The sequence below is a fragment of the Ambystoma mexicanum genome, chromosome 10 (assembly GCF_040938575.1).
Source record: "Ambystoma mexicanum isolate Mex_15411 chromosome 10, UKY_AmexF1_1, whole genome shotgun sequence".
Lineage (NCBI taxonomy): Eukaryota > Metazoa > Chordata > Amphibia > Caudata > Ambystomatidae > Ambystoma > Ambystoma mexicanum.
The window spans coordinates 1128037241-1128064690 of record NC_090932.1 but is presented as its reverse complement, the minus strand read 5'-3'; the positions used below and the strand labels follow the sequence as shown (position 1 = coordinate 1128064690).

Below are 27450 nucleotides of genomic sequence, written 5' to 3'. Positions count from 1 at the left end.
ATATTCAGTTAGAATTTGAGGGCTTTTGTATTCGTTTGGACGTGACGCGATGACGTCATCGCGGTCGCGTAGTCACGTGCCGCACAATGGCGTCATTGCGTTGTTAAATTACGTCCAGTGGCCATTTTGGAAAGGGACAATTTGAAAAAAAAAATATATATATATTTTTTTCAAATTGTCCCTTTCCAAAATGGAAGCATACTGAACAATACCATTGGGTTCCATCTCCCGTCCTTCCTGTTCAAACCCTGTACCTGTGGCAGTATCCTCGTCGTCCATGTCCACCGCAACCTTATTGATAACTAATTTATCGAGCCTCACAAGAACATGCCCATGTCTCCACCTTCCTTCTTCTAAATCCTTTACCTGTCTTTCCACCTTTTCCCGATCTTCATCTCTTTTCTGCTGTAGCAGCACTAGCTCTTGCTATGCTAGCCTCAGCGCCTCTTTAATTTTTTCCCACTTATGTGTCTATTACACCTCCCGCAGCCTATCCTCTATCCTAGCTGGAAAAGACCTTACCACCTCCTTTTCCCTCATTCTTGATCCCCTATCCGTGCTTCTAGCTGTCAGTCCCACTCTCTTTTGTTCCTCCACCCTTAATCTATCTGCCAATCTAGCAGTCTGGGGAGTTACTCCCTTCCCGCTCTCTGCTCGGAACCTCTCTGCAGCCCTAACCATTGAAGGAGTTACCTATCCACTTCCTTTGAGATCCCAATTCTTAGAAAAAGGAATTAATGAAGGCGTTACCTATACCTGTCTCGTAGCCACTGGAGTAGCCGCTGGGGAAAATGGAGGTATGATCGCAGGGTCACTATACCCCTCTGCAGGCGATAAAGGATAGCACCCATATGGGCGTGGTGCAGAAGGAATTCTATGGCCCTCATTACAAGTATGGCAGTAAGGCAACAACGGTGCTGGTATCGCTACCCGCACCGTTGCCAACATACCGCAATACTACGAGTTTTGCTCGCGGGAGCCCTTGCAGCCACCAGGTCTGACCAGGTGGCCGTACCGGCACCCGCGAGCAGAACATGATGGTAGCACTGGTACCGTTATTAACGGTACCGGTGCTACCACCCTCCCCATTCCCATTGAGCCCTATAGGGCTCAATGAGAATGGTTATCTACCGGGCCTGGCACCCGCAAAAGGGCAATTACCAGGTCCGGCTGGGCCGGAATAGCCGGTAATTGCCCATTCGCGGGTGCCGGACCAGGATGCGAGTTTGGAGGTAGCCTTGCCGGTTTTATCGAGAAGGCTACCTCCAACCTCGTAATGAGGCCCCATGTCTCTTTTTCATACATCCACCATAGTTTTAAGACAATTAGCCGCTTCTCTAATTTCGAGCTCTTATGCTTCATAGTCAAGAAGGTATGCAAATTCACATAGACAGTCCAAGAATTGATCATTTTACCCTAACTTTCCTGCGACCATTCCCAATGGTACTTTACAATTTTCGCTTTATAGGCGGGCCACACCTGTCACAAATGATTCAACTGAGTCTCCATACTCCAATCCATGTTATCAAAAATATGTCCACAAAAATGCAATTTGGAGCTGGCCCCCACAGCACAAACATTTTTCACCCCAAAAACTCCCTTTTTACTCTTACCCAATTCCTTAGCCATTCCCCACAATCACTCACCGTACTTGTTTAAACCGCAATCACCTCACTCAACTTATTTACTTCAATTCTACTTTTCACTCGTACACCAAAGACAGGATCTTATTTAAAAAACACTCAGCCGTCCAATATAGCTGAGATTTCCCCACCTCTTGTGCGTAGAAGGGGTGCATAGGAGCACCACTGCTTCTCTCTTCGGCCTTCTCTACTACAAAACCGTCTTTTCCTGACTACAGGAAGTTTCCCCTTCACTATTTTGACCACCCAAGAAAAACAAGGTGAGGGCTCCGCCCGCACAGCTAATAGAAAAGAATGTCAAGGGCCTACTTCAGGAATGGATCTGTGACTGTACTTAGCATAGGACGCCTCCCCACCTTCAGGTGAGGGCTCCCGCCAACCAGACAAGCAAACTAAAGGGTATCAGGACAAGCCCCATACACACTTATCGTGTGGGGTAGGATACCACCTCACACCTCTAAAATAACAAACAAGGTAAAAGATATATACAAGGGACTCAGAACACAGAACAGGTCAACCACTCTGTCAAAACATCCACTTTTCCAATCCCTGCAACCCTGACTAATTCTGAACCCCCCCAATTCCAATTCCACTTCCACCCTTACAAAACCCATTATATCAAAAGAAACAACCCTCTTTCCCTCCTTTCTTTACCTCCAAAAGTACACTCAAATGACTCGAAACGCTCTGATGTGGTGCTCCGGCAAGTGGCCCTGCATAGCTAGACCACAGCACCATGTATCCGGGGAGCAGAGAGATCTTTAACTAATATGGCATCCACCGACCTATCTATTTAACCGTGCACAGAAGACTGGTCCCCACAGTGAGGTGCTGCAGCCGAGTGGTGTGGACAGAAGACCCCCAATGTCTCAGATTTGTGGGGGCAGACGCCTAATTACATCAGCCCAAACTGGGTCTATAACCTGAGGAACAAGTGCATGTTTAGTACATGAAGCACGTTTATTGTACAAACATCCAGGGAGCAGTTAGATGGTACTGTAGGACCAAACTAACCTGAGTCTCAATGAACCACCTAAAATACTCCTAGATAATATAGCAACACCCACTGCTCAAACACGATTGGACAAAACATTTACAAAGAAGTTTAATCTTTTCCCAATTAATTCTTTCTCATTGGTCATCAATAATCTTTACTACCATCTTCTGATCGTGTTCTAAGTCTGCCTTTGCTGGGGATTGGTCCATGGTAGGTCATGTCCTCATGGCACAATAAAACATTTACATACAACATAATTCATTATTTAGTAACAACTGGCCTAGAGCCCTTTAACCTTATGTGTGATTGCACATGGTCTGCTTGGATACATTAGCAATAAGAGAAAGGGCAGAGCAAATAGGTTCTCGTTGAACTACCAATTGTGATCTCCTCCCCAGCTTCCTGGCTCCTGTTAAGACATTCTAATTTATACGACCATCACTCCAGCACGTACAGCCTCTAGTTTCACCCTGAGAAAACAATTGAACACCAGACACCCTGGCCACGGGCCTCATCTTTATTGCTGGCCCAAACAAATGATCAAACCCCTCTGCACGACTTCAATGCAATGGGCTAAATTACATCTGTTCCTTGTGGAAATGTTAATCCATAAACCGCAACATCCTGCACTATGGCTGACTTTCTACTGGATGATTCAATCTTCTTCTGTCAACCCCCAATCCCACAAAACCAGAATCCCCCAGCTCCCTAAAAGTCATTGTGCAACTGCTGACTGCAAAGTCTGAATAAACTCACAAAACTCCACTACATGCAGATTTATGTAAACTCCTTATTAAAACTCCTTTTATATGTCCATCCGTGTGTATGCTTTATAAATATTGTTCCTTCTTAACCACAAGATTTCAGGACAGGCCCCCTCAGCATGCACATTGAAACCCTGTCTGTCTCCCAGTTTCCATGTACTTCAGAACACCCCATGTGTAGATCGTGTTCATGTTACGTTTGCGGTTTTAACATAGCACCTTTCTAACCATGTGCAAATCTGTAATGTATCAGTTCTATCCAAAAAAATAACACTAAAAGTATTATATCCCTTTCATAATTAACTACACTCAATACATATGAGATGGCAACATCACGCCCAGTTTACCACGGCCCCCGGTCATCAATATGGTGATTACAACATGAAACCCTTGTGATCGTGGGGGCCCTTCCTGAGCACCCCAACACAGCCTGGCAAATGATGGCTGGAGCTAAAATAAGGCAGTTTGAGGTGGATACCTATTAACTTTCTAGAGTGTTAGTGTCATTTAAACACAGTGGTGGAAGTGGAAAAAGGAACTTGTGGTACTCTGGCTGCATCCAAAAAGGAGGAATTGTGTTGGCCGGACAGATGGTTGATGGGCGAGGGTGTGGCGGGGTACAGGTTTTTCGAGTGGGGGCAGCGGGTGACCAGGATCGCACACATTGGCTCTAATTGTTGGATTTCAAGGTCTACAGTAATAATGTCTTATACAGTTTACTGACAAAAAACACAAATTGCATAATAAAGCCACATGACAAGAGGTAAATCCTTATAGGAACATGTTAAGCCAAAATAATATCATTGTGGCTTTATTTTTCGGATCCTGAATGGTAAACTATAAGTACCAGAATGCAAGATAATGGCAACCTACAAAATCTACTTAACCACACTGTACTTTCAGTGATTTACGACACGTAATAAAAGAAGTTGTTTAATAAACAAAGATAGATACGTCGATTCTTTGTCCCAAACCTCCAGCTCATTGTCATTCATGATGTTGAAAACATTTGATTTGTGATTTAAATCAACTTTACTTTTTGCATGTCAAGATAGTAGACATCATGGAAATAGACACATCTTTAAATGGGTGCTTTGTGTTGCTCACGTTATCTATCACAGATCTGCAAGGTAACTGGTGTTTTGCGAGTTCTTGGAGTTGGAAATGTTCAATCATGCGTATGAAAGGCTCTCCCACTTATAAAAGTAATGTGTTTGCAATCTGAGCACGTTAACAACCTGAAGAGCCACGGACATTGTGTGTGTGTGTCTGCCCAGCCATGACTTGGGAAATTAGCAGTGCTTGAATGTCCCCTCCGCGCTGTTTCTATGTTTGGTTCGGGATAAAGAAAAGCATAAGGACGCATTTCTTGAACCTTTGAACTAAAGGTACGCTTTGTAAAAAGCAAACAAAATAGTGATACGGTATACCAATGATTTATATTGCCCTTCCATCTCTGTTTAAACCTGACTTCCTTCGTGTCTACCTTCTATTCAATCTTGGATGCTATGCCACTTTCTTCACCTTCACTCATCTAATACAGAAGTACACTATTCCCCCCATTCTCTCCTTCCCTCTCCTCCCTCCTGCATGCCTTTCTTTTCCCCAGTCTCATCTTTTTTTCTCTGTAAACTTGGAATCTCGGTGTCCCCTTTGACTCCTCTCTCCTTCTCCTCTCATATCTCTCTTACTGCCCTTCCCAACTTCACCTCTGCCCTAATTTTCTCCGGAACAGATTATTGTTCCTCCCTTTTCAGTGACCTCCCCATGCTTCCTCTCACTCCTCTTTGCTCCATTTATAACTCTAAAATTCGTCTTTTCTTCTGGCTCCCTCCCTGAGCCTCAATCTCCTCCTCATTTCTATCTGCCTCCATCCTACCATTTGAATCTGGTTTCATTTCCTTTCCATTGTCTTCAAATGTGTGCATGGTTTTACTCCCCCTATCTTTCATCATTAGTTTCTTTCATCTCCCCCACTCACGCCCTTTGCTCTCAATCTACCTTTCTCCTTGTTGTTCCCAAATCCCACTTGTGCTTCCTCTTGCTTTCGCTCTTTCTCCCTATTTTCCCCGTTTGTTTGTAATTCTCTCCCCTTTACTATCCACTCTTCCTCATCATATTTTCCGTACCTGCTTAAAGGCTCATCTTCTTTCTCCTCTGACTGCCCCTTAACCATCTGATTTGTACTGCCACTTTTCCATTGTTATCTGTACCGTTGTCTTTTATGTTAACCGCTTCGGCGAAAGCACTATATACATTCAAATAAATACAAATATCTAGTGCATCAGCAGTAAAGGAGCACCATTTAGCTCTATTGTTTCCATAAAGGCATCTGTCACTAATCTAAGGCAGGGGTGCCACAATTGCATGTTTTCTCTGGCTGTATTAACCACTCCACCAGCCCAGTCCCAGGCAGAAAAGCTACTGGTGGGATTGGGATGCTTTCCCCTTCTGGAGCCCATTGCTGCTGTTTAATATGTATTTTTTGTATTGTAATCATCGAATTGAATATATCTTGACATTTGAAACAGAAATGATCTACAAATGGAGTCAGTAAAATAAGCCCAGTTGGAGGTCAGCTGCTGCAAAGAGATGTGGACACCTCGGTAGGTCAAATTAGTGGCTAGGACAAGACTAAGCAGACAGTACTGTGAGAAGGGGGGTGCATGTTAGGGCTTGATCATGAACAGGAAGAAAGGTGGCTTCCGAGCCTTACTTTCCTATGCATTGGGACTGCTAGTAGACGTGGATCTACACCACCTTAATTCTGCCTCACCCACCTGCGAAGACCTGGAAAGAGGCTGAAACCCTGCCCCACGCATCAGTTTGGTCAGGAACACACCCAGTCATCGCCAACCACATTCCACCTCCAAAACACATATCCAACCTCATGCTCATCAAAACTCACTCTAGTACTACATGCTGCAAAGATTGCTGACGTCATTACGAGTCACAACCTAAACATGGTCTTTAGCATATAAACATGGATCATCCCCAGATACACACATCATGGATGTCTCCCCAAGACTACAGCATCCAACACAATGACTGCAAAGGGAGGACTGGTGGAGGGCTGACTATTTTCTGCAAGAACTCATAGAGAAACACCCACCTGGAGCACAACAACCACATCCATGAATCTCCTCACCTGCCATTTCCCTGTCACCCATGATTAAGAGGTACCTTGCAACTGATCTACCAACTACCAAAAGCCAACACTGCCTTTCCCAATGACATTCTCAACTTCTTTACAACAGCATCCATCAACAACGCAAGTAACATCTTCCTCTGAGACTTCAACCTGCTCAGGAGCCAAGCCACCACGAAAACCAGAAAGATGATACTCTAGTTGCTCAACACCATGAACAAAAGAAACGCACCACAGAGCCAACCCATTCAACCTGGAATTCACCACCTGCCCATCCATGGTATGTCTTCCATCTACCTTTGGATTGGGTGGACTACAGTGCCATACCCATCCTGCTCCACTGCACACCTCCATACTCACCGGGGCCAACTAAGACAACGCACAGCTCCTTAAAGAAATTCCCTATGGACACACTACAAGGAAACCTCATCAGATTGGCCTCAATGGTCGACCCCTTGTAGAATTTAAATGTCCAGCTTAATGCACTCGAACACAAGCTAACTTTGACCGCCAACCCCGTTCACGACTGAAACTTTGAATCAATAAACATACACCTTCCACACCTTGGTATGCACAGTTAACCAATTGAACCCGAGAGTGCCGTCCACAGACGAGAACATTTTTGCAGAAAATCCCACTAACAAGACCACCTCATCACCCTGAGAGCGCTTTCTTCTGGATGCAAGACACTCATGACCACCACTCTTCACAATAACCAAAACCAATTAATTCACAGAAACAATCATGGAAGCAATCAGCAAGAGGAAATTGATCTTCCAAGCAGTGAAGCACTGCATTAACGCATTGCTAGAAGCTGCAATGCCACAGTCCACTGACAAATACATCAACAACAACTTCTTCATTGACCAGATATGGCAACACATTAACAGCTCCAAACACACCAAAGCTGTCCCACCCATAGCAGGACGCAAAATATTAAGATGGACAACATTCAGGGTAATTAATGCAGTAGACCTTAGCAACACTCACAGTACCCAACTCCACCAGCTACGAAGACTGTGTCCCCTCCTCTATTGTTAAGGTCATTTACAGAACCCCTTGCCCGTTCTCCCTCTTCCTCTCAAAGTGGGCTGACCTCACCTCTTCTCTCCTGGCTTCCACCTCCAAGCTTCTCCTTCTCAGAGATTTCAATATTCACCTTGACTCCCCTGATGCGGCCTCTGGACTCTACCACAGCTTCTGTGACTCTCTTTCCCTCTCCATCCTTCCCTCCGGTCCGACGCACTCAGCAGGACACACACTGGATGCTCTCATCTCAGAAGAGATCTCTATCTCCAACCCTCTCACTACTCCTATCTGCTGGTCTGATCATGCTCTCCTGTCCTCGCACCTGGACCTCCTGGGTCTCTCGGCTAAGACCCCGCCTGCACTGCCAGTCTCCTTCTCTGTCATTAGACCTATGAAGCCAGTGTCAGTTGCTGATTTTGCTGCCACCTTCATTCCCCCTCCCTCTCCTGCCACTGACTCTCACTCTGACACAGCCCTTACTAACCTTCACCTCTCCATCTCCAACACTCTGGACATCCTTGCTCCTGTCATGAGAATCCGCATGAAGCCTGCCTCCAAGCTCAACACTTGGTATGATACCGACCTGGCCTCTCTGAAACGCAAGTGCAGAGCTGTTGAGCGGAAGTGGCTGGCTTCAGGCACATCCTCTGACAAACTGGCCTGCCGCCTGCTCCAAAGGCAATACAGACATTCCATCTGCTCAAAGAAGAGGGCCTATGTCCAAGCCCACATTGCTGGGGCCACCGACAACATGGCTAAACTTTTCAGAATCTGCAGGGAACTCGCTAATCCTACTGCAGTCTCCTGTTCTCCTCTTCCTTCCCTGGCCCTCTGCACTGCATTGGCCTCTTCATTACTAAAGCTCATGACAACCTGCCTTCACTCTTCTCTAAACCACTCCGTTCTCCCTCACACTCTCTAAGGACTCCCATGGCCCCCCCTATTCCCTCCCCTCCCCTCCTACTCTCTTCTTTCTCTCCCCTATCACCTGATGAGGTCTCTAGACAATGCTGCACAATGAAAGTCTCATCCAACGCCCTGCTCCTCCTGAACTATCAAGGACAACATTGTCTCCCTTGCTCGAGCCTTGGCTGATTCGTGCAATCACTCCTTTGCCAGTGGACCCTTCCTGTTACTCCTCAAGCACTCCCTTGTGCACCCTCTCCTTAAGAAGCCTTCTGCTGACCCCTCCTGTCTGGCTAACTACCGTCCTATCTCCATTACCCCCTTCCTGGGCAAACTCTTGGAGAAGCTGGCTATCTCCCAGCCTATCCCCCACACTGAACCTGTTGGTTGTCTCCACGACCACCAGTCTGGCTTCCGAGCTGCCAGAGGCATGGAAACTGCTCTCCTGAACACCCATGAAGACTTGCTCTCTAATCTCGATTCCAACTCTGCTTCCGTTCTCATCCTTCTTGCCCGTTCCTCTGCCTTCGATATGGTCAATTATGCCACCCTTATTGATATTGATATTTTATTTTTATCGCGCTCATACACATGTGTTTCATAGCGTGATGAGGCAAGGGAGGGGAACAAGGGAGAACAAAAACAATGATCTTACTAGGCCCAGTGACATTAAGAATGCGCAAGCTCAGGGGAGAGGGAAGGTGGGAAGTACAAAGTGGCAGGGGGATACCCTTATAAATCAGCGCTGTGATAGCCTTGGCTCTGGACTGGTTGACCTCCTTCCTTTCTGAGTGACCTTCCAAGGTTCAACTAGGCCCTTTTCTCTTTTCCATCTCACTCTCCACCTGTGGTGTCCCTCAGGGCTCTATCATTTCGCCTTGGCTTTTCAACAACTACCTTGCTCCTCTAACCCATTCGATCTCTGCCTTCTATCCTAACTTCCAGTGTTATTCGGATGACACGCAGCTCTCCTTCAAGCTAACCTCCTCTGCCCCGTCCTCCTACTCTCTCATTCCTGACTGTCTATCTGCTATTCAGACATAGGGCCTCATCACGATTAGCGCCGGATCACAGGTTTGGCGGAACAGTAAGTTCACATTCCCCATTGGGCCCATTCAGGAATTCCCCATTCCCCATTGGGGGTAAATCCGCCAGGCCCATGATTTAGTGGACCCTTAAATGCGGCGGTAATAGCGTTTCTGCCGCATTTAAGGGTTACTGCCAAACTAGTGATGAGGCAGATAGTGCGCTTCTAACGATCCCTGCTTTAATGCCAGTAAGAATGAGATCCTTCTCATTGGGACCCCAGCTCTCTCTTTCCCTCCAACACTCTGGCCACCCTCCATGGGCCCCCTGCCGGTTCGTTGCTGCCAGCCCCCTTATTTCCATACCGCCATACTTGAAATGAGGCCCATGTCTCTAGAGCTCTGGTCCTCTCCAGGATGAACTACTGCAACAGCCTCTTCCTCAATCTTCCTATAGGACTGCAAGTCTTGTCCTTGGCCTCAAGCCCAGGAACTGCATCTCTTCAGGCCTGAAATCTCTCAACTGGCTCCCGTTGCTGCGAGGATCAAGTTCAAGACCCTCTGCATCATCCAAAAGGCTTTCTGGGGTCTAGGACCCCGCTACATCCAACTCTCTCTCACTAAATACCTCCCTGCATTTTTTCTTTTGGTCTTCTAGCTCCAACTCTCTGCAGATCAGACGCTTTTCCAAGTAAAGAGTGAGATGTAGATCTCTATCCTCCGCAGGTGCCTCCCTCTGGAATCACGTCCCTAACCGTCTCAGACCTGAGCCAGATCTCCTTAAGATACGGAAGCTTCTGAAGATCCTCCTTTTCTCTTCCTTCTTCCCTCTCTCCCTCCCCTCCTAATTTCCCCCTCTGCCTCTTGACTGGTGGCTGGTTCCTTCAGATTCTTATATGGCACCAGGCCCTCCTCAACCAATCTACCCCTGTACTTGGTCTTCCCTGACCGCCCCTTCCCCCAAACTGCACTTGCCCTCGTCTGCACTAGCCTGGCTGAGCTTGCACCCCTTCAGCCCCGTCCCTTACACTTAGCACGTGGACCTTCTTCCCCTGCACTCTCTTCATTCCCATGGCACTGTCCGCATGGCCTCCCCTGGTGCTCACTTAACCCACGGGCCCTTCCGCCCTGACTGGCACTCCCCCCCACCTAGATTTCAGTGTATCTAGGAAGGTGCCTTGTGTGAGGAGTGCGCCCTTGATTTATTTATTTGTATTTACTGGGTATTTATATTGCGCTTACACACAATGGGCCTCATTATGAGTTGGGGAGGAGCGGGAAAATACAGCAGTAACGCTATTGCTGCCGAATTTAATGCTCTGCCCAATCTCGAGTTGGGCAGAAAGTGGGATTTTTACCTCCAACTTTTTGCCCTGCACTTTTAGTTACTGCACTTGCAGAAACCGAATGTCACAAGGCCTAGTAGGAGGACCGTTTTGTTTTTCTTCATCCCTGTTTTTTCTCTCCCCCCGTCCTGTCTTGTTGTGCCTTGAAACACATTGGGACTCATCAGGGGTTGGGCAGTATCCCGTCATTAATTGCGCCGGCATACTGCCCAATGCTATCAGCTTTTACCGCAACTCGGTCCGGTGCAGTGTGCGTTGGATCCCGAGTTGCGGTGGGGAGGTAAATCCCCAGGTTTCTTGCCTCTATTAGCACCAGCGCAATTAGGGTCATGCTAATAATGCCAAAAACAGGTCGAAAGGGGGAATTTCTACCTCCAGCAAAAAGTTGGAGGTAAAAATCCCACTTTCTGCCCAACTCGAGATTGGGCAGAGCATTAAATTCGGCAGCAATAGCGTTACTGCTGTATTTTCCCGCTCCTCCCCAACTCATAATGAGGCCCATTGTGTGTAAGCGCAATATAAATACCCAGTAAATACAAATAAATAAATCAAGGGCACACTCCTCACACAAGGCACCTTCCTAGATACACTGAAAATGGGACAGATCCTCCCCCAGCTGATGATCCCCACACTTTACCAAGATGAAGTGACCAACTGGCGCCCCATTATGATTTTACCCTTCGTCAGCAAAGTATTTGAGAAGACCGTCGCCATTCAGCTGCACGAAAGGAGCGTGAAAGGAGCACAATCTACTCCAGTTCTCCCAATCCAGTTTCCAACCATGATGCACCACAGAGACCCCCCACTATCCAGGTTTTGTGTGAGTCTCCACATACCCTGGACAAAGAGGACCCCTGCTTACTCAGTCTCCCTGCTACCTTCAAAACCATTAACCATTAATCCCTGCCAACATCCTTGTCTAGTGGATGGCCTTCAACTGAACTGATGTTGTTTGCCTCCTACCTTTCCAACGGGCAGGATCAATTCGGCAGAGCTGACTTTATTCTCATGCTCTCTCCATTTCGTAAGAAGAAAGTAGCAATGTCTTCGACATATACAGGGGAGGATATTTCTTTAAGTTACGTTTCAGGGCCATTGAATTGAACATGTTACGGATTTATCTAGATTTTGCAGGTTGCTTTGCCTTTGGAATCATCATATTTAAGCTACATTTTTATAGGAAGCAATTAATGTGATGGAATAAAATGGAATAGAATGGAATTGGATGTGGTCTTATATAGAAACCTTGTGCCATGTTTGTTGGCCTTGCTGTACGTTAGGCATGAGCTCACTGAATCGAGTAGATAACTCAGTGAGACATCTTACTGGCTTAATTTGTTTGTGGAATTTTATTAGGAATTGCATGATAATCAGCCCATGATTACTGCCCTCTGACAAATAGTAGAGTGAGGGGTTAATTTTGCCTTTGTCCTATAAAATGAGCAGGTGTGTGCTAACCTCTCCTCTTCATCCACCCCAGAGCCCTACAAACAGATCACCAAGAATGTTGCACCCCAACAAAGGAAATCTTTCCCAGGTGCTAAGGTCACAGTTCAACTTCTTGTACCCAGTTCCACCCTACATGAGCATGAGACTGCGCATGAAGCAAGAGACCACCTTTTCTGTGCATCCACAGATCCACATGCTTCAGAGTTTTGAGTGGACAGGTGAGTTCCTTCCAGTGACTACATCACATTTTGGAAGTCCAATCTGTATGACTTTAGGAGGCACAACCAAATATTATTGTCAACAGAATGAACCAAAAGGGCATTTCATTAGATGACAAACCCATCCCTCCATAATTTGTAACATGCTTCTCATGTCCCTTTCAGATCTCATTGCTACGCACCCTTACAGAATGAGCTCTTCTGGGACCAAGCACAAGAATTTTGCTTCCCAAAATAATATGCCAATATCACGCTCAGCAAATTTTAACCGAGGTGCCAAGATATCGACCAATGCAATGAGGTCATACGGAGGTACAGATTTCAAGGAAACTTTGAACAACTATGAGGAGAAGGGTACGTTTACAGAAGTATAAAGGGCATTCAAAGAGAGAAGTTTCCTCTTTTATGTTAGTCAATACAATTGTATTTAAATGCTTATGCCACTTAAATGTTTTAATAAATTAAACGCTTTGCTTTTCTTTTTCCGTTTTGTGCACTTATTTACATATGTGTATCTCTTATTTCTTGTTTTATTACATTTCTTTGATTTCAGAACAGAATAAAATACTAGCAGGCAATTCTAGGTCAAGACCGGAGGTGAGCATTATGCTCCAACCTCTTTAATTCTACTCTTCAGCAGTTTCAACACTTAACCTGAAAATGAGCAAAACTTTACTCTCTTTTTATTATTTTGTTGAGAACTACATTTTCCTATCTTTTGGTCCATTTCTATAGTCTGTCTCTTTAGTCCTTCTACCACTTCCTGTCTCTGACTCCTCCTCTTCTTTAGCTGATCTTCAACAAGATAGGTCATATCTATACTGTAGAGCATTTGCTTGTGAGATTATGTGATTAGTGAGAGTTTTGTGGAATGTTTAGCATCTATATAATGTGCCCGTTCAGCTAGCGTTTATGTGCAGAGGCCCGAACAGGAAGTGTTACTAGCTGCAGAGTTTTGTGGAATGTTTAGCATCTATATAATGTGCCCGTTCAGCTAGCGTTTATGTGCAGAGGCCCGAACAGGAAGTGTTACTAGCTGCAGGTCGCTCAGCGCGGCTTCTGGTACAGCTCTGGGTTTACTGACCCAGAAAGGAGAATTGCCGTAGATGCCAGGCGGGACTTGTGCCTTACTTCAGGAACGCTCAGGGACTCGCTCGGCTGTGTTCAGCAGAGCCGGGGAGCAGACGTGTAGCGACCAAGACCCAGTTCCTTGGGAAGGAGTCACTGCGGCGCTTCTGCGATGAGTGCCCGCAGGCACAGCGGGAGCTGCATCTATGCCAGAGTCAGCACAAAGGACTTTGAGCGATGGCCCCTGTGCTCACATTGTATGCGAAGCACAGGCAAAGAGTACAGCGAGCCAAACCCTCAGCGGAGCCCGCCATACGGAGCGGGGATTAAGCCTACAGACCGGTGAGAGCTCTCCTTTCCACACAGCAGACACGCTGAGGAGCAGGATAGACCAGGAGTCATCCACAGCACATAATTGCTGGAATTTAGCCCAAAAACACTAATTAAAAGCCATACCCAGCCAAGATAGCTGTTAGGGCAGACTGAAGGCAGTATCCATACTCAGGGTGCAAATAAAAACACCAAACATACCCCAAGAAAGATCCCAGTGGACGTGCGCTTCTCCCTGCGTAGTCCAGGCATTGGTACAGCACCTGTATTTGAGCCTCTCAATCCCAACCTCAGCATGCAAAAGTGGGAGTGGAGTGAGGAGAAGCAGCCAGAGAGCGACCTGGTGCTCAGTGTTAAACAGGTGCTTGGGAATTCATTGGTGGAAGCGGTGGCGTAGGGGGTCAGACCACTGCAGGGAAGGTTGGATACTCTAGAACAATGGTTCCCACCAGTAGATTGTGAGCTACTGGCAGCACGCCTGAGGCTTCCCAGTAGCTCTTTCATCTGACTCCAAAATGAGCCCTTTGTGTTTATTTTGGTGTCCGAAGTCCCTGGGACTTTTCCCCCACCCCCTCCCACTCCTCTTCCTGTAAAGTAAAGTCAAAAGCTGTGTGCACAGTGAGAGGAGGGGCTGCATCTGGGCCTGAAGGCTTGGGCAGCGTCCCAACATGGGGTTAACTATCAATAACAAAAGTGTGTGTGCATAGAAAAATATCTGTGTGAGTCCCAGCTTCCAAGAAAAAGTACATCTCGCTTTGCGTGTTTATGGTAAAACTGTGAATTATTTTTTATATTTTCAGATATTGAGTTCCCGGTTTTAAAGCTCTAGTATCCAAACTGTATTAAAGCTTAGGATGGAAAATGGCATGGTATGAAGGAGCCCACCTCTATGGATGCCCCAAAACAGGACTTCAACCAATAATTGCAATTTTACATTTAAGTAAACATGGAAAACTCCTAGCTGCACTGCATTCTGGTGCATATCCACTTATATTTATAAAAATAAACTGGAATGTAAAGTGACATTCCTATCAATAACAGCACTTAAACATAATTTGAGATGTTTTACGAAACGATACTTGGAATTAAGTGGGAAATGTGAGCAGTGGTTTGCATATATATATTTAGATATGCACAGGATTAATATAGCTTAAACCTAGCTACTAAGTAACAGAGCACTGTACAAAATAGGGTGGTGAATACATGGAGAGAACATAGAGGCAAGACATGGGATGGGAGAACAATTAAAAGGGCTGATCCCATTTGGCTATGTGTACAAATCGGGAGATCTATAGAGATCTATGGGGAACCTGTACACATGTTCAAATTCTGGCAAGGGATTTCCAGCCTTTCAATACTGGGCTGAAATGGTGCCATTTATGAACACTGTTAATTCAGCAAAACATATCATTTACAAGTAATTATCTAATACTTGAACAATTCCAATATGTCACAGAGTTGCACATGCAAGCCAAGCATGGCCCATTGGTCATGCACCAGAATAACATGATTCCTGCAGGGAGAGGCAGTGATCCTGTGAGCTGTTCACTTTGATACCGCCTCCTTCATAAAAGGGAGCAGGGTGGCATGTCGCCATCCATTCTGAATAAATCGCCCCTCGTTACGACCATACTCTTTGCTCAAAATGTTAATTTAATTTAAAGACTCATATGTTGTCTCATGTGTGCACGCTACAAGTCACCACTATAAAACTGTTTTGTTCCAGTGTAAACAGAAAATGTGCATCTTTAATTTACGGTGCCCAAGTTAAAGTGGGAATAAAATAGTAACATTGATAGGAATTTTGTAGTAATACACACAAATTATGAACATCATTTTCCAAGAGGGATTTGTCTGCGATTCTAAAAAGTAGGTAAACTAAATGCTGCAATCCAAATGCTGTTACAGAGCCGTCCTTCAAAAGCTCTTTTACAGATAGATGGTGGAGTTGTGAAGGGCACAGTGACTTCCATGGTTGAGTCTCTTGTAAGCAAGTTTAAAAACGGTCTTGAATGTATGTCTGCTATGTCGGGTGTGAAATCACTATGGCTAAAAAGGTATCTGCACAATGTGATTGCCTGTCTCTGTGAATCTGCCTGACAGCATCTGAGTGCTGTTGCTGTTTCAAGCTTTACACCAGATTACTGAGCACGGGTGGATAGCATGCAGGCTAAGCCTTCACAATGAATGTCCTGATTTAGTTTCCTACTTCTGATATGCTTAACAATTTTTAAGAAACAGCATCTAATAAAAACTAATACAATAAACATGTTTTTGAAGTTATTGATATATTAATATCACAGTAAATACATACAGTATTCCTTTTTTATGTGAAGAGCAAATAAACTCCCCAAAAACATCTTGGTCGAAATTCTCAAACTCATGGATATCACCACCCTAGTAGCTCCCGCCTATTGGTCATTAACTACAAGTAGCTCTTGCCAACAAAAAGGTTGGAGACCCCTGCACTAGAATCAATCCTGGTTAAGAAAAGTAAAAGCACCCTCTGAGAGAAATCAAGGACATCCGTGAAAGCCGCTGTTCAGGAGAAGAGCCTCAGAGGCTGCTGACGCCGTTGGAAAACTAAAGGAAGCTTTCCTCCAGAGATGAGTGGTGGCAAGCCTCCAGACCCCCATCCCACGGGTTGATAACATGAGAGACAAAGACGAGGACACTGGTGGAGAGTCCCCAGAAACGGTGACTTCCTTACAAGAGGAGGACAATAAGCCAGCGGAAGAGATAACATTCCAAGTTCATGGGAAAAAGTCCAGGAAAGAGAAAAACCTGGAGGTCCGAGATGCAGACATTTCTGATATGTTCGACCCGGAGGGGATCAGGAACCCCAAGTCCTCTGACTGGCAACCCTCACCTAGGGTAGCCAGTTGGTCAGAAAGCAGAGGGTCAGAAAGCCCTTGGACAAGGACACCAGGAAGCGCACGAGAGCAGAATGCCTGCACCCAGACCTGGCAGGCAACGTAGCCATCGGCACCTGAGCTAGATCCCAAAAGGATCACCTTCATTACTAAAATAGCGAACAACCTGAGGAAAGGTATGGTTAAATCCTGGAAGGGTTGCTAAGGGAAGCTGCTGAACCACACCGGACCCATAGCAAAGATTATGGACATGACAGAGCGAGCCAGGGACACTGGTGAAGAAGTAGACCCAGACAACACTCTAGCAAGCTGGCCGCAGCGTGCTGTATGCTTCTTGGGCCACTCTAACTACGCGATCTCCTTAGAGAGACGGAGGGGGCTACTCCAAATGATTGATGCCAAATTAAGTTATCTCGCTTCATATGAGGCAGAAGAAGCAGCAAAAGGGCTTCTTTTGGATGAGGCATTCAGCAAGGGGATGGGGAGATTTGCTGGCTCGTATACGGCGCAGTCCTCCATAAAGAAGATTTTTCCAAATAAGGTTTTTGCCGGGACTGGCTTCTATCGGGGGTCGATCGGCCAGTCACTTCTCTTCTTCCCAAAGACCCCAGAGCACCAGGGCCCACTACTGGGAATGGAGACCACAGGATTACTTTTTCCCAACCAGGGGAAGGAACTTCACAGATCACAGAGGCTGAGAAGCAGGCAGATCCCAAGGGGCAAGCACAGGTGAGCAAGCTTCACGTAGTGCATCCCCTGTAGGGGGGAGAATGATGCAATTTTGATTAAATTGGTGCACGCTTTGCAGCGATGCATGGATACTGCAGGTGGCCTGGGGCTTCCATCTAGAGTTTATTCAAACAGCAGTCCAGATGAGCTGGCCATGCCCCATACGGGTGTCGCAAGTGGAGAAATCACTGCTGCAAAATGCACTTGCTGAACTAGAGTCGAAAGGAGCCATAGAACTATGCTCCGACCTACCCCCAAAGTTTGTGAGCAATATGTTTCTAGAACACAGGAAGGAGAAAGTCCAGCAAGTCATAAACCTAAAAGGGCTAAACAGCTGGGTGAAGTACAGCCATTTCAAAATGGAGGCCATTCATTTACTAAGAGACATTCTCAGAAAAGATGATTGGTTGGCCAGGACAAATCTGAAGGACGCATACTTGACAATTCCTGTGCTGGAGATTTACCGTCGCTTCCTAGGTTTCAGGTGGGAAGGGCTTTTATGGCAATTCAAAATGCTGCCCTTTCACTCTCGCCTCAGGGCCATGGGCCTTTACCAAGATGATGAGACCGGTAGCAGCGTCCATCAGAGAGAAGGGCGTCTGCATAATCATATACCCCAATGACATCCTGATGCTAGCAGACAACAGAGAAACCCTGATTTATCAGACACTGTGGGAAAGGTACCTCCTGTAATCACTGGGATTCCTAATCAACCAAGAGAAGTCGGACATGTCCCCAACCAGGAGACCAGACTTCCTAGGCTTTGTGGTAGACACGAGGAAAGCAACTTTGGAACTACCAGTGAGATATCAAGAGGGAGATAAGGACGTGCCTCGACAAGGAGGTTATCTCTCTCTCTCTGCGCTTGCCAGGGTAGTAGGACTGCTAGCGTCCTCCATTCAGGCCATATATTGTTATGTTATGTTATGTTATGTTAAAGCATTTGTAAAGCGTGACATTCACCAGAAAGGGCATCAAGGCGCTAGGAAAAAAACGGAATCCACAGAATGCAGGAAGAATAAAGGAAAAACACAGATGAATTAATACACCAGAAAAAGTAGTCTTCAGCTGGCGTCAAAAGGCAAGATGGTCCTGAACCTGATGCAAAGAGAGGGGAAGGGGATTCCACAATTTAGCAACAAAGACTGCGAACGAACTGCCACCGAAACAAGCACGTCAGATATGGGGGACAAAAATACAGTAGGAGGTGGAGGAGCAAAGAGAACGAGAGGGGGTGTAATGTGGAAATCTAGTTTGAAGATAGAGAGGACCCTTCTTATAGTACGCACGGTGGAATATGCACAGAGACTTAAAATCCACCCTGGCAGCAATGGGTAACCAGTGCAGAGTATTCAGGGCAGCAGAGGCCAAGGAGAGCTGCGGGGCCCCCAGAGCCAAACGAGCCATGGAATTCTGTAGAACCAGGAGGCGATGGAATAGATATTTAGGTTTAGCCAGATACAGGGAACTGCAGTAATCCAAAGAGACAGAAATTAGAGAAGACAAAAACGTTGAATGAAGGGAGACCGGGAGAAAAGGAAGAACTTTACGAAGAACACAGGGTTTGAAATGAACAGCCTGGCAGACTGCACTCACCTGGGGAAGAACACTGGGGGGAGTTGGCAAAGAACCCAGTTCAGGAGGCCAAAAAGCCTCAGACCAGAGGGTGGCATCCGGCCGGGGACCAACCAGAAGAACCTCAGTCTTGTCCCCATTGAGATAGAGCTGGTTGCAGACCATCCAGGATTGGATTGCAGACAGGCAGGACCGGCAGCGATAAGCAGAATCAGCTGCAGCAAGATCCAGCCACAGCAGGATCTGGGTATCATCCACGTAGCAGAAACAAAAAACTGAATAAGCCGAATAAGTGGGCGGATATAGACATTAAAGAGAAGAGGAGAGAGTGTCGAGCCTTGAGGGACTCCGCAAAGAAGAGGAAGCGCAGAGGAGGTGAAAGGGGACAAACAGAGACTGAGAGCAATCAGAAAAGAAACAAACCACTGAAGAACAGAATCATAGATGCCTAATAGAGAAAGCCTCTGTACAAGGATGGTGTGGTAAATGGTGTTGAACGCCGCTGAAAGGCCCAGGAGGAGGAGGGCATCCACCCGCCCCCCTGGTCAGCAATCTCAGCGAGATTGTCCACCACTGACACTAGAACAGATTCAGTACACTGGCCCGGCCAGAAGCCAGATTGAAAGGGGTCAATGGCACCCGAATTTTCCAAAAAGGAGGAGAGCAGGGGCATAATGAGAGATTCAAGCAGTTTCATAGGATAGGATAGGATAGAAGCGAGATAGGTTGAAAATTAGCAGGAAGAGCAGGACCAAGGCTGGGCTTTTAAGAAGAGGAATAACCAGTGCATTTTTCAGAGAGGTAGGAACAACACTGGAAGATAAAGAGAGATTAACCGAGGAGGAAACAAGTCTGTGAATCTGTGGAATCATTTCCTTAATGACCCTAAGAGGGATCGGGTTCGGCTGGAAAGGCAGATTTAAGAGGTAGTGTGGCTGCAATAACATCTGCCTCCGAGAACACAGGGAACTGCAACCAGAGAGTAGGGGCGGGGGAGTGGTAACATGGACAGTGCAAGGGGGCAAAGGAGCCGAGCACTGAGCAACACAGATCCTCTGACAGATAAGAGAGATTTTATCCTGAAAGAAAGATGAAAGAGAGCAGCACAGAGCCAATGAAGGCCAAATGGAATTGTCCAAAGGAAGAGTGGACAAGGCCTGCACCATTTAAACAGAGTTTTCGGGGCATTGGCAGCCACCTCGATGGCGGAGGTAAGGTAAGCACGCTTAGTACCCAATGATGGCCAGCTGATAGCTGGCCATAGCACCCCAGAAAGCAGACAAGGCAGAGGAGGAGTAGTCAGCTCTCCATCTGAGTTTGGCCTTGCGCCTGAGAGAATGCAGATCAGCAAGGGAGGTCAAGAACCACGGTTGGGAAGGATGACCTCGAGATTTGGATGGGAACAGAGGTGCAAGAAAGTCAGCAGCATCAGTAAATGCGGAGGAGAGAGAGGAGAAATCCAAGGGAGTGAACAAGGGCAAAAGATCATTAATATTACAAATGATGGCAGGCAGGGAGACAGTGTTCCAGTGACGGACAGGGGGTGAGGCAAAGAGACACGGGAGATGCTGAGAGAGCCTTAATAGAGAAGGGAATGACTAGATAATAAGACCAGGCGATGCCTGTGTGCACAGTAGTCAGGTCAGAAGAAGAAAAGATCAAATCAAGCGTATTCCCAGAGCAGTGAGTGGGGCCCACAACGCGCTGACCTAGATCAAAGTCAGCAAGTGCGGACACACAGCTCAAGCTAAGAAGGTCAGAGGGATCCTTAGGGTGAAAATTAAAATCACCAAGAATCATAAGAGATTTAAAATGGAGCCTTAAATCAGATACAATTTCGAGGTGGAGGACGGTAAACCAACAAAAAATGGAGGGTGCAGCTGGGGGAAATAACCACTTGGAAGAAACATGCTTGCATATGCAGCCTGTGATAAAATAGAACACTGAAAGGCAGCATTAAAACAACATGGCATTCCCACCACAGTGGCGGCCGTCAGGATGGTCAAATCTAAGAACAGCATAATTGGAGGATAGTGCCTGACTAATAAATGGGTGAGAGGAATCCTAGAACCAGGTTTCCATGAAGAAAGCGAAATCTGGCAACTTGTCCTGAAGCAGGTCAAGACAGTCAGAGGCATGAGCCACAAGGCATTGCGCATTTAGAAGAAATGCATGAAGACCCAACGAGACGGGTGCAGATGTAGGCGAAGGGGATGAGCGCTAACTGGCAGGAAGAATGGTATCAACAGGAGAGAGAGACGCAGTAGCTCTGCACTGGAGTACCCGAGAGCTGTGAACATAGATTGCGTGGCCCAGAGCCCGACTGAGGCACGGATGGGCGCAGATGGGCAGGACTTATGCAGGACTTCGGCCGAGATGAGGCACTCAACCTGCACGCAACCGCTGCATGTTTGCGGACTAGAGTTTTTAAAAATGTTCCTGTTTTGGCAAGAGCCAATCAGCAGCCAGTCCCAGTGGAAAGCGAGGACAGACTTGCAGGGTGCTTGCAGGCAAGAAAACAAAGCCAGGTGAGCAACTGGACGAGCCCGATGTCGCATGTGAGTCCAGGCAGACTCAGACCGCAAAGCGGTTACAAGGAAACCAATAAAATAATATAAAATGTTAAAAGAACAAAAGTAGTAATTAAAATAAACAGAGCGTAGGCTGTATGCAAAAAATAATAATGAGAAAGGTAGCCCCCCCCCCCAGTACTGCGCTTTCAGGATCATCCAACTCAGAAGAAGTCAGAAAGCTGGTGTGAAGGAAGTGAAAGCAACATGAGCACTGTCGAAGCCAGCGAGCTGTTCGGTAGCTCTGAGGGATAAGGAAGTTAGCACCAGAATCAGCCAGTCAGTAGCAAGTCCCAGTGGAAAGCGTGGACAGACTTGCAGGGTGCTTCCAGGCAAGAAAACATAGACAGGCAAGCAACGGGACGAGCCCCGATGTGGCATGTGAGTCCAGGCAACCTCAGTCCACAAAGCGGTTACAAGGAAACCAGTAAAATAAAATAAAATGTTCAAAGAACAAAAGTAGTATTTAAAATAAACAGAGCGTAGGCTGAATCCAAAAGATAATAATGAGAAAGGTAGCAGCCCAGTACTGTGCTTTCAGGATCAACCTTTTAAAGGAAAACAATAAAAGGAAAATAGCATTAAAATAAAACTCAGCAGAAGACAGAAAGCTGGTGTGTAGGAAGTGAAAACAACCTGAGCACTGTATTCAGGGCCCCTACATTAGAGGCTGAAGATCAAGAATCTTCAGTAGTGTCTGATACCACAGACAATACCTTTGGATCAGGAATCGAAACAGAATTACAATGATGGATACAGAACATGGAAACATGGAAAGGACATGCCAGTTTTGGAGGCATTCCAGACCTGGTAGTAGAGTCAGGCACCAACAGAGCAGGCTGGGGAGCAAGGTATGGCACACTAGAGACAGGGGGCACATGGGCTCCCGAAGAACTGTATGTGCATATAAACTGTCTAGAACTGTTAGCTGGGTCCTTCGCGATCAAGGCTTTTACAGAAGACAGAGCTAACTTCTGTATTGTCCTAAAGATAGACAACATCTCAGCAGTCAGATGCATAAATCACTTAAGAAGGACAAAGTCCAGACTTCAGGCGGTGCTGGCGAAAGATTTCTGGCATTACTGCCTGCAGGCCGGGATCTCTGTGACAGCGGCTTACCTGCCAGGATCTCTCAACGTTGTAGCGGACTGTAAATCCATGTATCTGATGGACTCCAGCGACCGGAAGCTTGACAGGGGAGTCTTTCAGCGCTTGGATCGATTATGGGGGCCGATACACACAGACCATTTTGCGTTCAGGCTGAATGCTCTGACAACCAGCTTTTTCAGCTGGAGACTGAACCGATGGGCTATAGAGACGGACACGTTCCTTCAGGACTGTGGCAGGAGAGTGCATTACGCTTTCCTGCTCTTCATGATACTGAGCAGAGTACTGGTGATAGTTCTCAGGGAGAGAGCAACGGTGGGGATTGTGGCACCCATCTGAAAGTAACAAGTATGGTTATCAGCTCTGATGGAATTCTCCTCAGATTTCCCACGGACTCTCCCATCAGGGACACACCTGCTCACGGACCCAGCTGAGTCGTTTCATCCTCTGAGAGTGAGGGATGCGCTCCCGTTGATGGCTTGCAGGGGGTCGGGAGAAGATAGGCAATGGCAGGCATTTCGAGCCAAGCTGCCTATCTCACACTCTTGGGCTCTGTCAATCCGCAGGAGCTATAATGCATCGTGGAGCAAGTGGGAGCTCTGGTGCAAAAGACAAAGTATTCATCCAATTTCTGCCCCTGTAGTATCCGTCCTCAATTTCCTGGCCTAACGCCTAGAGGACGGCAAGGCCTTCAGGACGGTATGAGTCTATAGATCAGCGATATCGGAAGGAGACGCAGTAGTGGACGGAACCCCTTTGGTGGATCATCCGGCGGTAGCCAGGCTCATGAAGGGAGCATGGTATCGGGTTCCTCGGGTCCCAAAATATGCACATCTATAGAAACCTTCTTTCTTCTCTGGCTTCCAGCTTGTATTTAAACCCGTGGTACCCAAAACTCAGCATTCCATTCCCTTGCCTTAACTGGCTTATAGAAGCAACCCCTTGTTATTTTCCAGGGAACCCAGAAGATCTTCCTATGTTTATTTTAGCCAGCATGTTCTTCCAAATAGTGGATGGCAACCAACACCTGTTGCACTGTTTCAATATTTTCAGTGTCCTATGCCAAGTACCTAACACCATTTTCATAGCATTGACTGACTCTGAAAACTCTGCACAGAATAAGCTAGTATGTGTCACCACTTTCTGCCCATACAGGAATATGATTTGGAATGTAACTATTTGTAACTGGAAGATTTTACAGTTATATCAACCTGATATCCCAAAACCTTTATTTGCCTTTAAAAAAGGCAATAATCTAAGACAGTCTCTTGTTCATGCATTATGTGAAAACAACGTAGTCCACAATGATATACGAAGCCAGCTAGGACTATAACCAATAATAGGGCCTTATGCCTGCGTTAACTGTGCAGTTTGTTAATATACCATGAGAATTCTTGCATCTATTTTGTGCTGCACTGCATTGCATTCCTGGTATAAAAAAATCGAATCTAGGTGTGTGTGCTTTTCACATCTTGCATCCATTTTGTGCTGCATTGCATTGTATTCCTGGTTTTAAATAAGTGAATCTATGTTGGTGTGCTTTCCACATCTTGCATCCAATTTGTGCTGCACTACATTGTATTCCTGGTTTCAAATAATCGAATCTACGTGGGTGTGCTTTCCACATCTTGCATCCATTTTGTGCTGCACTGCATTGTATTATTTGTTTAAAAAAATCAAATCTAGGTGGGTGTGATCTTCACATCTTGTATCCATTTTGTGCTGCACTGCAATATATTCCTGTTTTAAAAACTCAAATCTAGGTGGGTGTGCTTTTACATCTTGCATCCCTGTGTACGCTAAATTGTAATCTTTTTAACAAAACAAAGAAAAGTAAAATTGATTCTCGAACCCCACCTATTGCTCTGCACTTGTATTGTGCCCTCCTTAACTACTAGGCCTCCTGCGAGTTAGGACCAGGACTGTGCATTGCAGCCCCCGAAAACTTTCATTCCCTTTCTCGCATCTATCCTCTGCCACTGAGATGACACTCTCCATCTCTCCAATCTTTCTAACTGCTACACTATCACCTATCCTCCCTCTCTCATCAAATCTGGATGAGAAAAGCACAAAAAAGACATCCTGGGTGCAAATCCTGCCCTTCCCATCGCAGACACCTATGTCAGTGCATCCTCCAGAGAAATCTTCACTGATATCCTCTTTTCTGTCCCTTCTCCAGACCTATGGACTTCTCATCTCACCTCTACTCTCTCCCCTTTCTCACCCTCTCCCAGTAACAATGGCACCAAGTGGGAAGTCCTTGTGGCAGGCTTTTTCTCATCATGCTGCATCGTTAATGTCTACCACACTGGAACTATGCTGGTTCACGGTCCTCAGGCCAACCTCCTTCTCTTTGACCGGATACTGCCATCCCTCATTAACTTTCTTCCTTCTCCTGCCTCTCCCCCTACATCCCCTTCTATCCCCCACCTCTAACTGAAGTACCATGGCCCTGTACTACACCTCAGAAAACCTTCAAAGACAGAGATTGTCTCCACCTGGTGACTCTTATTGCCGGCTCAGCCAACAAACACTCTGCTGACATCTGCCTCCTTCTTGAAGACAATGACCTTGACATTCTCGCTCTTACTGAGACATGGTACAATGCCAGCTCAGTCACCGCTTTTGACGCCCTCCTACCTGATGGCTTTAAGGTCATTTCCAAGCCTCAATCTCACTGTGCTGGTGGTGGGGTTGCCTTAAACTTCCCCGAGTGGGTTCCTTCTTCCATCTTAACCACTCAGCTCTATCTACTCTTCCTTTGAGAGCCTGGTATGCAAATTGGTTATCTCTCCCTCCTCCACCCTGACCATTGCTACCATTTACCAGCCTCCAGGCGCTACCTCCCTGTTCCTCTCTGAATGGGCTGATTTCTACTCCTCCTTACTCTCAACCTCCTCCAACCTGCTGCTTCTGGGTGACTTTACCATCCAATTGGATTGCCCGGCACAGCATCCACTCTTTTCATTGACCTCTGCACCTCTCTATCCCTCTCCATTCAACCTTCTGGTCCAACCCAATCTGCTGAACACCCTCTGAATGCCCTCATCCACTCCGACCTCCCACTCTTATCTCCCCTGGTCACCCTTCTCTCTTAGTTTGACCAATCTCTTCCGTCCTCCCACCCGGGTCTCTACAGCCTTGTGACCACTCCCCGAAAAGCCCTGCTAACCTCGTTCAGAAACATCTGTCCGATTAAATGAGTGTCAGCTGCTGCCTTGACTTCCACCTTTATCCCCCCTTCCCCTCCGAACTCAGACTCTACCGCTGACACTGCTCTCAGCAACTTCCACCTGTCCATCACCAACACACTTGACATTCTTGCCCCAGTCATGAGGATCCACTTGAAACCCGTCTCTAATAGCAATCCTTGGTACGACTCAGAACTTGCAGACCTGAAACTAAAGTGCAGAGACGGAAGTGGCAAACCTCAGGCTCATCCTCTGACAAACTGGCCTGCGTCTGCTCCAAAGGCAATACAGACTCTCTATCCATGCCAAGAAAAGGGCCCACATTCATGCACGTGTATCTGGCTCTGCTAACAACATGGCTAAACTTTTCACAATCTGCAGGGAACTTTTATGCAGTATCCTCCTCCTCTATTTCTTCTCAGGTCCTCTGCAACGCACTCGCCACTCACTTCACCACCAAAATTCAGGACATCCTGAACAGCCTTGTCACTCACTCTCCCATCCCTCACACTCTTGCCTCCCTTGGCCACTCCCCCTCCCATTCCACCTTCTCCTCTTTAGCCCTTGTCTCACAGAAAGAAGTCACCAGTTGTCCGCTCCTTTAATGTCTCTTCGAAACAAGTTTCCCCTTGCTCATCGAGAACCATCAAGGACAACATTAGCTCTCTCGCCCCTGCACTCACTGATCTCTGTAACCACTTCTTTGCTACTGGATTCTTTCCCCTCCTCCCTCAAGCACTCCTTTGTGCGCCCTCTCCTTAAATAAACATCAGCAGACCCTTCCTGTGCAGCCAACTACCGCCCACCTCCATCACCCCCTTCCTGGGGAAACTGCTGGAGAAGTTGGCCCTGTCCCAACTCAACTGTCACACTGAACTTGTTGGCGGTCTCCACAACCGTCAATCTGGATTCTGAGCATCCAGAGGCATGAAAACTGCTCTTCTGAACACCCTTTAAAAACTTCTTGCATCCCTGCATTCCAACTCCCCTGCTGTCCTCATCTTTCTTGATGTCTCTTCTGCATTTGACACAGTCAACCACTCCATCCTCATACAAAGGCTCCATGACACCCTTGGCATCTTGGAGCGGGCACTGGACTGGCTGATCTCCTTCCAAACTGAACGCTCCTCCCAAGTCATCCTGAGCTCCTCCTCCTCTCCTACTCCTACTTCGTTCCTGACCTGTGGTGTCCCCCAGCGCTCTTTGCTTGTTTGCTTTTCAGGGCCCTTATGCATCCTCGGGACCTTGATCGCCCACACCGAATTGCCCCTGCTTCTGTCTATCCTCAGACCTTGCTTTGGCTCACCCTCCACCCCCTGGAGGCTTGCACTTCCCTTACATTGCACTTCACCCGTTGCTCACCCATGAACACCCCAGCACCTATTCCATTCCCCCTGCTTTCTGCACTTGCATGTTCTGAACACTTACCTGGCTCTTCTATGCAAATAAGACCTGGCGTTTGAATCGCCATACCGATTGCAA

At 46.7% G+C, this 27450-nt stretch overlaps 1 protein-coding gene across 1 annotated transcript in view; it reads left to right on the top strand.

The window, feature by feature from the left end:
* LOC138492064 (uncharacterized) overlaps positions 1-27450 on the top strand; it is a 194896-nt gene that overhangs the window by 52325 nt on the left and 115121 nt on the right. Inside the window, exons 2-3 of the mRNA XM_069619018.1 lie at positions 12339-12525; positions 12691-12879. Of these exons, the coding sequence (XP_069475119.1) occupies positions 12363-12525; positions 12691-12879 (352 nt within the window). The 5' untranslated portion in view covers positions 12339-12362. The remainder of the gene's footprint in view (positions 1-12338; positions 12526-12690; positions 12880-27450) is intronic.